Consider the following 12,219-nt stretch of genomic DNA (forward strand, 5'->3'; position numbering starts at 1 on the left):
GAAAATTTTAAAATGTGATGAATGGAAATTTATTGATATTATTAATATTGAATTCTATATATAGTGACAAATTCTTGAGTAGAGTTATTTATGTCACTTGTTTAGTTTTCTATTAGAATATTAAATTCTTCCTCTGGGTCGTGTATTGAAGACAACTCTTAAGTAGAGTTTCTTTTATGACAATTGATTAGAGGTTTTATAGCTAAATTAAGTCTCTAATTATGTTGGACTTTACACCACCCATGACTCTTGCATACTTAGTAGGCTATGTGCCTTTTTTGATGTGGTTTGAGAAAAAAATATAAGTAAAAAGATACAAGAAAGATAGATGTATGCATGAAAAGTCCTCGGGAAAAGAAGCACTTGAAGACCCATATGTTAGGAACATATAGAGATAAGTTTCTCTTCACGATTCAACTACATTTCTATTCGTAGTTTCCAAAAGTTCTAGCACAATGATTTTACCCGGTGTAACCTCGGGCGTGTGACCTTCTCCGGCGGTACAGACTGTTTCGGCTTTTGTACCCTGGGAGACAGACGGGATGTCTTTAGTAGAGACGCGGAATCTGTTTTAAGCGAAGCGTGTTGAACAAGTGCCTCAGCCATAACCGTCAACATTTGTTTGTTTGTTTTTTTGGTAGGAAATTATTGCACAATAAAACGTGGTTCAAGACCTCGTTGAAGCCTACACAACGGACTGAAAACACAAAGGGCCGTACAAGAAGACGCGGTTAAAGCTCTTGTTGAAGTCCATAGTTTGAATCAATTTAATTACATATGTTGTATTATATGTTATATTCGTTAGGTTTTGTATACGGTATTTTTACTTTTTTTTTTATTTATATAAATTTTTATTAAAATTATGACCTATGTACTACATAACAAAATATGTTAATTCATGATGAGAAATATTTCATAGGTCTAGCTAGATTTAGACACATGAAAATTACAAAGAAAAAAATTACTACGTCATATATTACTCATTCAATGAAATAAATTAATTATTAGCTCTATATATCACTCTTCATAAACTAAAGCAATTATGCCTAAGATAAATAGTGGATCAAATGCTTTGAAATAGTGGTTTAGTGGTATTATATTTCTCCTCGATGTGATGCAACTATGGGTAGCCCGTACTACCTCTTAACTCTGTCTCCTGTAGTGTAAAAATACCACTTAACTCTATTTACGTAGCTTAATTTTTCTTTCCGGTTTTATCTAAAGGATATCCCTGAATTTTTTGGGATACACCTGAATTTATGGGCTAGATCCGCCACTGAATGCAACGTTAGGTGGTATCTATGTATATAAAGATTGAAGTTAGAAAAGAAAAGAAAAGAGGATGCTTCAAAATTGGAGGTGTAAAAAGATTGATGTTAGAAAAGATCGAAAAGATGCTTCAAAATTGGAGGTCCAAATCTTTAACACATGCAAGAAAAGAGACACTTGTGTGGTGGTGGCCAGGGTTGGCAAGATGCTAGTTTATTCTGGACTAAAGCATATACCTCTTTCTCTCTCTCTAGATACAATATATATCAAAGTATTAGAATTATCAAGAAACTAGTGGGTAGAATAAAATGGAAGGAGTGCTGGGGTTATGGAAGTTGCGAGTGAAGAGAGGGATCAATCTTGTGGCTCGTGACACCAAAAGCAGTGACCCTTATCTTATTGCAACCTTGGATGGCCAGGTTTCTCTTCTTTATAAATGATTAAATGATATATAAGAAAGAGTTGCTAGCTAGACAAATATATATTTCTCTGTTTACCGTTGTTGGTTTGCTAAATCTATCGCGTATTTGTTGTTTGATTGGTTTGATAGTGTTAAGATGTTTCACTTCTAATTGAACTTATCTATGTGAAATATCGAAACACCAACTTTAGTGGCGAAGAATCATAAAACAGATTGTAACTGGCACAAATCCTAACTTATATACTTTGGTTCCAGACGCGTAACAAATTGAAACTTTTTAGGACTAGATTTTTTTTGAACAACAAATGCTATTCTAGGACTAGATGGTTTAGGAAAATCTATGGTGCTTCTAGATGGGTTTTGGAATCATTTGTAAAATTAAACAATTCGCTTATGAAACCTGTGAATTCATTGTTTCATACAAATTCTCACAAACATTTAAGGTTTTGTCGAGGTTTAATTAGGTAGTAAGCAAATTCACTAATTTCGCTTTTGAAAGAAGTAAATTCTATCTTCATACGACTTTTTTCTTGTTTGTTTCTGTTTTTAAATTTTTCTTAACATATAATTTGTTTTTCTCTAAGAAATTGTACAATAAACTTGTTTCCTGTATTACAATTTGTTTTTTTTTTTTTTTTATAAAATTTATATCCAGTATAAGTATAACAATTTATAAAAAAAAAAACAATGTATTTAAAATTAATATAGTATTAAATATTATTAATGAAAAAAATCAAATTAAATAGTATAGTATTAAATACTAGAGAAAAATGCCCGGATAGTCCCTGTGGTTTCACCTTTTTTCACCTTTAGTCCCCAACTTTCTAAAACTACCTGAATAGTCCCCAAGTTTTCGTTTTTTGTTCCCGGATAGTCCCTGGGTCTAACTTCAGTTACTTTTCTCTGTTAAGAGAATGTGAAATGACAAAAATACCCTTCCCTTAAAAACGCCAAACCACAGGGACTATCCGGGCATCTTCTTCATTTAATGAATTATGAAACAAACAGTTAACACGTTGCAAATCAAGAGCTTGTTCTACTAATTGCAGCAATCTGTTTTCCGGTATCATCACTTTTGACGGGAATAGCTTCTGCAAATCCTCGTGTAGTTCTGACCGGGCCTTTGACTTGGCAAAATGTGACCAGATAGTTTGTTCACCCGATTTGAAGGAGACAAAATTCAAAATTGGCTGCAACCATCGTAGATTCGTTCTGGCCTGATATGTTTTTGACCACCACACACAGTGGTTTCAAGTTTCTGAATCGACGACTACACTCCACTTCAATAACGACCATCACATCACCGTCGATTTTCTTTTTTTGCAAACACCACACCAATGTCAGGTAAAAACCTTAGAGAGAGAGTCAGAAGATAGCAAATCGGAGAACGATTAATCAGTGTTGAGAGTTCCAGATTTTATGGCGGGCCGAAGAGGAAAGAACGGTGACGGAAGCTGCCTGAAATGTGGTTCCGGTTTGGATTCTTGTTTCGATTTTGGTTACCACTACGGCTCCGACTCCACTGCTGGTGCACGACGCATCGGAATCGCCTTTTACACCATCATGACAGAAACTACAAAAAGGGGGTGGGCTGGGGTGATCTTGATAATTTAGTTTTTGGTTCTCTTTACAGGTAAATGTTTTACTGCTAATTTGGGGAAATGATTGTAGTATTAGTTAGGAGTTTAGATTGTTTGAAGTGATGGGCCTTTTTGAAAATCGGAATTGGTGTTGTTTAGTCGAGGCGAGTCGAGGCGTGCGAGGAATCTGATCGGAGAACGGAGGCTCCGGCGTCGTGGAGGGTGGAGGAGGGTGATGGTGGGTGGAGGTTGAATGGTGGGGTTTTACAAATAAAAATGAAGAAGATGCCCGGATAGTCCTTGTGGTTTGGCCTTTTTAAGGGAAGGGTATTTTTGTCATTTCACATTCTCTTAACAGAGAAAACAAACTGAAGTTAGACCCAGGGACTATCCGGGAACAAAAAATGAAAAGTTGAGGACTATTCAAGTAGTTTTAGAAAGTTAGGGACTAAAGGTGAAAAAAGGCGAAACCAAAGGGACTATCCGAGCATTTTTCTCTAAATACTATTAATAAAAAAATATCAAATTATATGTTAAATGAAATATTGGAAAAAAAAAACCGAAAAGAATAAGAATTTTGAGAAAATAAAGCGAAATTAGTGAATTCGCATACGACCTAAGCGAATAGCGTAGTTTTACAAATGGTTTCAATCCACCTAGAAGTACAAGTAACGTGGGATTCTATTATCCAAAGGATCACAATTCACAAGTATCATAATCGTTTTGTTACATTGACATTTACGGATTCAGATAGTCAGATTCATTAATGAAAAACCCAAAATATGAAAAACAATTAAGTGAAAACCCTTGGGTTCGCAGAAAACAAAGACTAAAGTCACCAAGGATAGCTGTAACCCTGAGTGGAATGATGAATTAACTCTTACCATGAGGGACCCGGATGCTCCAATACATATTGTAAGTACCCATATTCTGGAATATGAATCCAAATTATAATTAATTAACTGCAAGTAACGCTTGTTGTATTTCAGGCTGTGTACGATAAAGACATGTTTAGTAACGATGATAGCATGGGAGAAGCGGAAATAGATGTAAAGCCATACATAGAATGCCTTAGAACGGGTGGTTTGAACCCGAACAACGTCCCAAATGGTACTATACTCCGCTGTGTTCAACCGACGGTACACAATTGCCTAGCCAAAGAGAGCTCTATCCTTTTAGAGGATGGAAAAATTGTTCAAGACATGAACCTTAAATTGAGAGGCGTTGAATGCGGTGAGGTTGTAATCCAATTAGAGTTGGTTCTTCTTCCCGGTCAAAATTTAGGTGTATAGATAACCTTATGGTCGTTGGATTATCCTTCCTAAATCCTAATATAATGAAAATTGTAGTAGCACAGTTAAACATGGCTATGGTTATGCTTTGAAAGAATATTGGTGTTGGATTTTGGAATTTTTTTTTTTTTTTGAAAGTACTACAGTGAGAGAAAAGTGATTCTCGCAACACCAGTGTAACAAGTATTTTTATAAAATGCGACGCCTCAGCGGTGTTTCTGTGGATGATGTCACGAGCAGTGTCACCTATCTTACACCCGTATCACGGGTGCCAGTGCCGGCATTTGTTTATTTTTAACTAAACAAACAATAGTTTCCTTCGATCACTTGTCTTTTTCCATCGGACACTCGCATGTTGCTGTTGTGCGCGGGGTTTTGTGGTCGGACGTCATTTTGCCGAACCACAGTTTAGATTCTGCACCTACAAACTCCCAGATCTGCTTTGCTGAGACATGCTACAACCAACAAATAAATGGGCAATCGATCCCGGTTCATTTTGGCACATCTTGCATCGTGTGTCTGGGATGCATATGTTCCTCCGAGTTAATTTCACAGCAGTAGGGAGTCTGTTTTGGACTAACCGCCACACCACAAGATTAACCTTCATAGGGACCCAACCATTCCATGTGAAGCCCAAACCAAGATCAGAGAATGAATTTTGTTCCAAAAGACGTCGAAAACTCCGTACCGTAAACTGCCAGTGGACTCAGGTTTCCAAACCCATCTATCCTCATCTGAATCAAAATTGAAAGACCCGATTATCGCATTCATTAATTTGGATCCGTCATTTCAAGTTGACTACGCTGCTGCCTTGATCAATTAAATTCCAGACTTAAACCTCTGTTTGCCACCTTTACCCTTTTAGAAATCATAACATTTTTCACAACATTTTTGTTTTGCTCTATAAGATATACATTTGGGAATTTAATACTAAGTGGGTTGTCATATAACCGAACCTCCTTCCAGAAAACCACCTTACAGCTGGAACCCGGGACCCCTCGAAACAGATTTGGCAAACAAACACCCAAACCCTCGAGATCTTTAGCTATTTTCACAACTTTCTTCGAAGGGTCGGGCATAGATAATTTAACCGGGATGAAATTCCATGCTCTCGAATTGTTATGAAGGCCCCATATTACCTTTCTCCACAAACCATTCCGGTCAACTTTGAAACGCCACCACTATTTTGCCAACATCGTCGCGCTTGTGTCTCGTAGAGACCCAAACCCCATACGCCTATATTCGTTGGGTGTCATGATGTTTCGCCATGCCACCCAATTTTATTTTATCTTGATCTGTTGATGCCCCCATAAGAACTCCCTTCTAATCCTTTCCAATTGCTTTATAACTTGCGCGGCGCCTTATATAAGGAGAAATAATATGTTGGAAGCGCAATCAAAACCGACCTCACTAAAGTTATGCGCCCACCAAACGATAGAGTATTAGCCTTCCACGAAGTCAAACAATTTTTAAAGATGCTCATTACATGATCCCAATTCCTTATTAAATTCATATTAGTGCCAACTTGAAGGCCCAAATGTTTAAAAGGCAAGGATCTAAGCTTACATCTCAAAACCGAAGCCAACACATTTACTTGACTTTGATCCACCCCGACCCCAAAGACGCTACTTTTCTTCAAATTTACATTTAGACCGAAAGCTAAGTAGGAGCACCTCAAAATTCTGTTAAGATTTAAAGCACTTTGAGTCGACCATTCACCGATGAAAATCACATCATGCGCATATAAGAAATGAGACAACACCGACCATGCGTTGAAATTGACATACCTTTAAACAAACCAATGGTAAAAGCCCTTTTTCATCTCTTAGGTAAAAGCTTCCATGGCTAGAATAAAAAAAGGAAAGGGGATAACGGGTGACCTTGTTTCAAACCCCTACAACATATGAATATTGGGTTGGGGATCCTTTTACCAAAACCAATGCCTTTGCGGTAGCGAGAATTGCCGTAATTCAAGATCTCCACTTTAATGGAAAGTTCATTTGCACTAACATAACGGTTCAAAAACCCCCAATTTAATGAGTCATATGTTTTTTTAATGTCCATTTTGAAAATAAGCCCTTGCCTTCTATTCTTTCTCAACCAGGGGATAATATCACTTAGAATTAACAGACCATCTAAAATACTTCTATTAGATAGAAAAACCCGTTTGTTCTTCCGAGATAAGCCCGTGGATCACCCTCTTCAATCTATTCACCAACACTTTTGAGATAACCTTATTGATACACCCTATAAAACTAATAGGTCTATAATCAGCAAGCTCATGAGGGTCACTTCGTTTTGGTATCAAAGCAATAAATAAAGACGCGCACCCATTGCTAACCGAGCCCTTCCAATAACACTCCTAACAAAGTTTGAAGAAATCCACTTGTAAGTCATCCCAACATTTTTCTTATAAAGTGAAAATTAATACCAACGGGTCCGGGTGCATGATCCTCCTCAGATTCCCAAACCGCATTCTTGATGTCCATAATAGTAAAAGGATCAGTTAAAGAATATGCTTCTAAAACTGAGAGAGTTGAGAGGTTGGGGCAATCAAGAAAAGGTCTATCACCAACCGGTTCATGATACGTATCATGGAAAAAACTATACACTGCATCTTTAATAACTGGAGGTGCCATCATCTAACTACCACCAATATTAAGTCCATTAAATACAGTTACAACTAGTGTTCGCATACTTGATGCCATGAAAAAAACCGAATTTTCATTCCCCTCCATTGTCCACCTAATTCTCGACTTTTGTTTCGCATCCATGAACTTCAATTTGTCCGATTCCATGATAAAATTTCTGCATTCAACCCTCTCTTCAAGCTCATGGGGTAAGAGATTCCTTACCTCGGCCTCCATATCCAAAGAATCAATTCGATCAAGCTTAAACGTGTACAAACCATCACGAGTAGCCTCATGGGGTAAGAGATTCGTTACCTCGGCCTCCGCATCCAAAAAACTATACACTGCATCTTAAATAATTGGAGGTGCCATGATCTAACTACCACCAATATTAAGCGTCACACCCCAACCGATGGCGGAATCATCGGGGCGCGGCACTGACCAAAACAGATTGTCCAGAAGTTTCCACAACAACTATTAATACAAATTCAGTTTAAAATGATACGTCCCATACCGTATCCCGAATAAATAACAAGTTATTACAGATAACATCCAAACAATTAATCATGTTCCGACAACTCAGATTCAAATTAAACATAAATATTGTTCAATGCCCCTAAAGACCCAGACTGACAAGATCTACAGACAACTATGCACTAGCAGCTTGTTCTTGACAGTCAACTATTTGTTGGGGGCCTCTAGAGACTTATTCTAGCTTCACTTCCCTAGCAAGCAAATACCTTAAACACCTGTCACATACGTTAAAATAAAGTCAATACATAGAATGTAAAGGTGAGCATACAAGTTTGATAATAGCATATAGAGTTCGAATAGTTTACGCATAACCAGCACGTACACAGAGGGAAATGATGCATGTTAATTATCGACATGGACCTATCGATACCAACGACTGCGGGTTGACTGTCCGAGACAGTTCGCAATACATGATTACCACCGTAATCCATGCAAGTAATTGTCCTTAACAACCCCCGTGTGAACGGGTGCTGAGTCCAAACTATAGTACTACGTTGCTAAGGCAGGTAGACAGCATTCCACGTGTAAACATAACAACAAGCATACATTTAGTCACGTAATACATGCAATCGGTTAGCGTTCAAATAGTTTGAATAGTGTGTTCGGTTGTGATTTTGATAAGTAACGTATGTAACACCCAAAAGTGCTAAAATAAAAAGGGTTCGAGTATACTCACAGTGGTTGGTTATGGATTGAAGGGAGCGCTGGGAGTAGGGTTAGCCTGAATAGTTCGATAGCACAACAACGAGTGACGCGGAAATGCAAACAAGTGTAAATGGATCGAATAGCCTGGTCGATCGAACAGCAGGTTCGATCGAACGGGCTGTTCGACCGGCTTGAAAGTCCGTTTGAACAGTCCTGTTCGATCGGCCGGTAGGCTCGATCGGCTGGTCCATTTGAGTGGATTGTTTCTTCCTATGATGTGTTTGTGTATGATGGTTTGAACTTTTGAAGTTTTCGTTGTAGTATTTGAGAACACTGAGGTGTTCTTACCTTTCAGGTCGATCGATCGAGCGGTCTGTTCAATCGGCCGGGTTAACCGATCGGTTAGGAACTTTAGAAGTGATTCTCAGCAGAATGTCGCTCGATCGAACAGTCTGTTCGATCGGCTGGCATTCCATACTACGAACGAGTTGCAAAATCGATTAAGTGTTGAAGCATAGTATCTCATGATCCGAAGAGTAATGTTTACCAATCGAGTGGCGTATTTGATCGAACATCACCTCGTCAATAGCATACTTCATGAAATTTTAAAAGTGTGGAACCATGCGCTAGCCGATCGGCTGGCCCGGCCGATCGGCTGGTATGTTCAATCGGCTGGGCTGTTCGTTCGAACAGCCTAGCCGTTCGGCCAGCAGTTCTGACCTGGTCGGCCTTTCGTCTAACACTTGGCTGTTTGATGATTTTAAGGTATTCTGACAGCGAGTTAAACCATAGAACGTGGATCCTTACTTGCTTCACCAGTTCGGACAGGAATCACCCAAGTTCGGCCGGTGAACTGTTCGGAACGGTAGTTTGATGTTTAACCCGAAATCGGTGAACCTTGTAGATAGTATCCGAATCTTGAACCTTTTAACCGTTAGAATGATTAGTGAGTTGGTTCGAGCTCCGTTTCTATCAGTTTTAAGGTTTTAAGTGTAAAATGTTGAAGAAAAGATGGAAATCCTTCCATGAAGTGTTAAGATTCTTACAAATCTTAGTTTTTTTATGTGGAAATCGGTCAGATCTAAGCTATTCATGGTTGAATGAGGCCAAGGTATGATGTTCTTCAAGAACACCATGATGACATCACCCAAGAACACTTAGATCTTGGTGATTTCACGGTTATAAATCAAGTTTTGAAAGATAGAAAGGTGCAGAATCATGTAATGATAAAAAACGTACAAGAATTAGAGTGAAAACTTACCGGAGTTGAGAGAAATCTGAGAAAAGGTGAAGAACAAGGCTGGTTCGGTGAGAGCTTTCCAAAAGTAGAAAGAGTGACAATGACAGGGCTATTTATAGGCCCCAAAAGAGGAAAGTGGTAGCCGATCGGCCAGGACCTCCGATCGGCTGGGCTGCTCGATCAAACAGCATGTTCGATTGGCTAGCCTATTCGATCGGTGATTCCTGTTCGATCAGGACACCTTCTTGAGTGTTTCGCGATGATTTTCGATATTTCGATTTCGATAGACGATGATACGGATACGATAGAGTTCCTAGTCAAATTACTCTCAGTCCTAACTACTATATCTAACATACAATCATCTATAAGTCACGTTTCGATGGAGTTTGATTGCTTTTTGAGTTTCGATTGATTCGATTGAATACCACACCAAAACATAAAGTAAACATGCACAAGTAACACATAAGGCACACACACACGTACGTATTACCACACCAGTTTCGCATAGTTCGAGCCTCGAGTTCGGTTGATTGATTTGATTAACTTGATTATCGATTGATTAACTTTATCGCGTTGTTACTTCCTATTATTCACAGTCGTAAATCGGTCGCATTGATTAAACATTCGATCATTTTATTTAGACAACACTTACTCCACATAATACAAAAGCAAAAAGAAACATTAACAGTCAAAGAAGTCAAAGTTGACTTGGACTTTGACTTTGACATTCGAAAACACGGGGTGTTACAGCCTCCCCTTGTTTAGGGAATTTCGTCCCGAAATTAGGCTCGAAGCTGCACATCACCGTGAGTCATTTTACCAATTTGATGCTTCAGATCTATCTGAACAACTGTGGGTACTTGGCCTTCATGTCGCTCTCGAGTTCCCAAGTGAACTCCGCGCCTCGCTTACCTTCCCATCGGACTTTCACGATAGGGATGCGTGAGCGCCTGAGTTGCTTGGCTTGGCGATCCATGATTTCGATAGGCTTTTCCACGAAGTGTAAGGTTTTGTTGACCTGAAGATCGTCGAGGGGTACGATTAGATCATGATCAGCAAGGCATTTTCGGAGGTTAGACACATGGAAAGTCAGGTAGACGTTACTGAGTTCCTCCGGTAGTTCGAGTCTGTAGGCGAATTTTCCGATCCTTTCCAGAATCTTAAAAGGTCCAACATATCGAGGCGCTAGTTTCCCTTTCTTGCCGAATCTGACTACACCCTTCCAAGGGGATACCTTTAGGAGTACGTAGTCGCCAACATCAAATTCAAGGGGCTTGCGTCTTCTATCGGCGTAACTTTTCTGTCTACTTCGAGCTTTTTCCAAGTTGTCTCGAATCTGGTGGATTTTATCAGTCGTTTCTTGTAGAATCTCGGGACCGGTTAGTTGCGAATGACCGATCTCGTGCCACACAATAGGCGATCGACATCTCCTACCATATAAGGCCTCGAATGGTGCCATTTGAATGCTGGCATGATAGCTGTTATTATACGAGAACTCGACCAGTGGCAGGTGTTTGTTCCAACTACCACCAAAATCTATGACACACTCTCGGAGCATGTCTTCAAGAGTACGGATCGTTCTTTCAGTCTGTCCGTCGGTTTGTGGATGGAATGCAGTACTCAGATTAAGCGACGTACCAAGAGCCGCTTGAAAAGTTTCCCACAATCGAGAAGTAAACCGAGCATCACGGTCAGAGATGATGTCGCAAGGCGTACCATGATTACAAATGATCTCGTCGGTGTAGATCCGGGCTAGTCGTTCCACCTTGTAGTCTTCTCGTATTGGCAAAAAGTGGGCTGATTTGGTTAGACGATCAACTATAACCCACATACTGTCGTGACCTGATGGCATGGGCGGGAGTTTTGTTATGAAATCCATAGCTATACTCTCCCACTTCCATATAGGTATCGGCGGTTGTTCGAGTAAGCCAGAAGGTCTTTGATGTTCAGCCTTGACTCTTGCGCAAGTTAAGCAACTTCCAATGTAAAGAGCGATATCATGTTTCATGCCCGGCCACCAGTACTTATAACGAAGATCCTGGTACATCTTATCAGCACCGGGATGAATGGAGTATCGAGATTTGTGGGCTTCATTCATGATAATCTTTCGCAAATCGGTCCGTTTAGGGATCCAAATTCGGTCCAGATAGTAGAATATCCCATCAGCTTTGCTTACTAACTGAGCTCCATCGTGATAGATCCTCTCTCCCTTCAACGTCGCTCATTAAAGCAAGCATGTTGAGCTTCGCGAATGAGGGCTTCGAGGTTATGCTGGGCTTGAACGTTTCGGATACTGAGCACGTAACTCTTTCTGCTGAGCGCGTCGGCAACAACATTCGCCTTGCCTGGGTGATAGCGAATCTCACAGTCGTAATCGTTGAGGAGTTCCACCCATCGGCGTTGACGCATATTAAGTTCCCTTTGATTGAAGATATGTTGTAAACTACTGTGATCAGTGTAGATTGTACACTTAGTGCCATACAGGTAGTGTCGCCAAATCTTTAATGCAAAGACAACCGCGCCTAGCTCGAGGTCATGGGTTGTATAGTTCTTCTCGTGGATCTTGAGCTGTCGAGATGCGTAAGCTATAACCTTGTCTCGTTGCATA

At 39.7% G+C, this 12,219-nt stretch overlaps 1 protein-coding gene across 1 annotated transcript; it reads left to right on the top strand.

The window, feature by feature from the left end:
- The first annotated feature begins 1,441 nt into the window (after window positions 1-1,441).
- LOC110894449 (protein C2-DOMAIN ABA-RELATED 7) lies at window positions 1,442-4,682 on the top strand. Its single transcript, XM_022141679.2, has 3 exons — window positions 1,442-1,688; window positions 4,090-4,185; window positions 4,260-4,682. Exons 1-3 carry the CDS (start codon window positions 1,578-1,580, stop codon window positions 4,560-4,562), a joined length of 510 nt encoding a protein of 169 aa, XP_021997371.1. The 5' UTR covers window positions 1,442-1,577; the 3' UTR covers window positions 4,563-4,682.
- The last annotated feature ends 7,537 nt before the right edge of the window (window positions 4,683-12,219 follow it).

This window comes from Helianthus annuus, chromosome 12, assembly GCF_002127325.2.
Source record: "Helianthus annuus cultivar XRQ/B chromosome 12, HanXRQr2.0-SUNRISE, whole genome shotgun sequence".
NCBI classification, from domain to species: Eukaryota; Viridiplantae; Streptophyta; class Magnoliopsida; order Asterales; family Asteraceae; genus Helianthus; species Helianthus annuus.

Bases quoted from the DNA above. Each gene is read 5' to 3' on its own strand.
- LOC110894449 (XM_022141679.2), top strand. From the start codon at position 1,578: ATGGAAGGAGTGCTGGGGTTATGGAAGTTGCGAGTGAAGAGAGGGATC. The intron at 1,689-4,089 runs GTTTCTCTTCTT...TTGGGTTCGCAG, and splicing joins TTGCAACCTTGGATGGCCAG to AAAACAAAGACTAAAGTCAC. The intron at 4,186-4,259 runs GTAAGTACCCAT...GTTGTATTTCAG, and splicing joins CGGATGCTCCAATACATATT to GCTGTGTACGATAAAGACAT.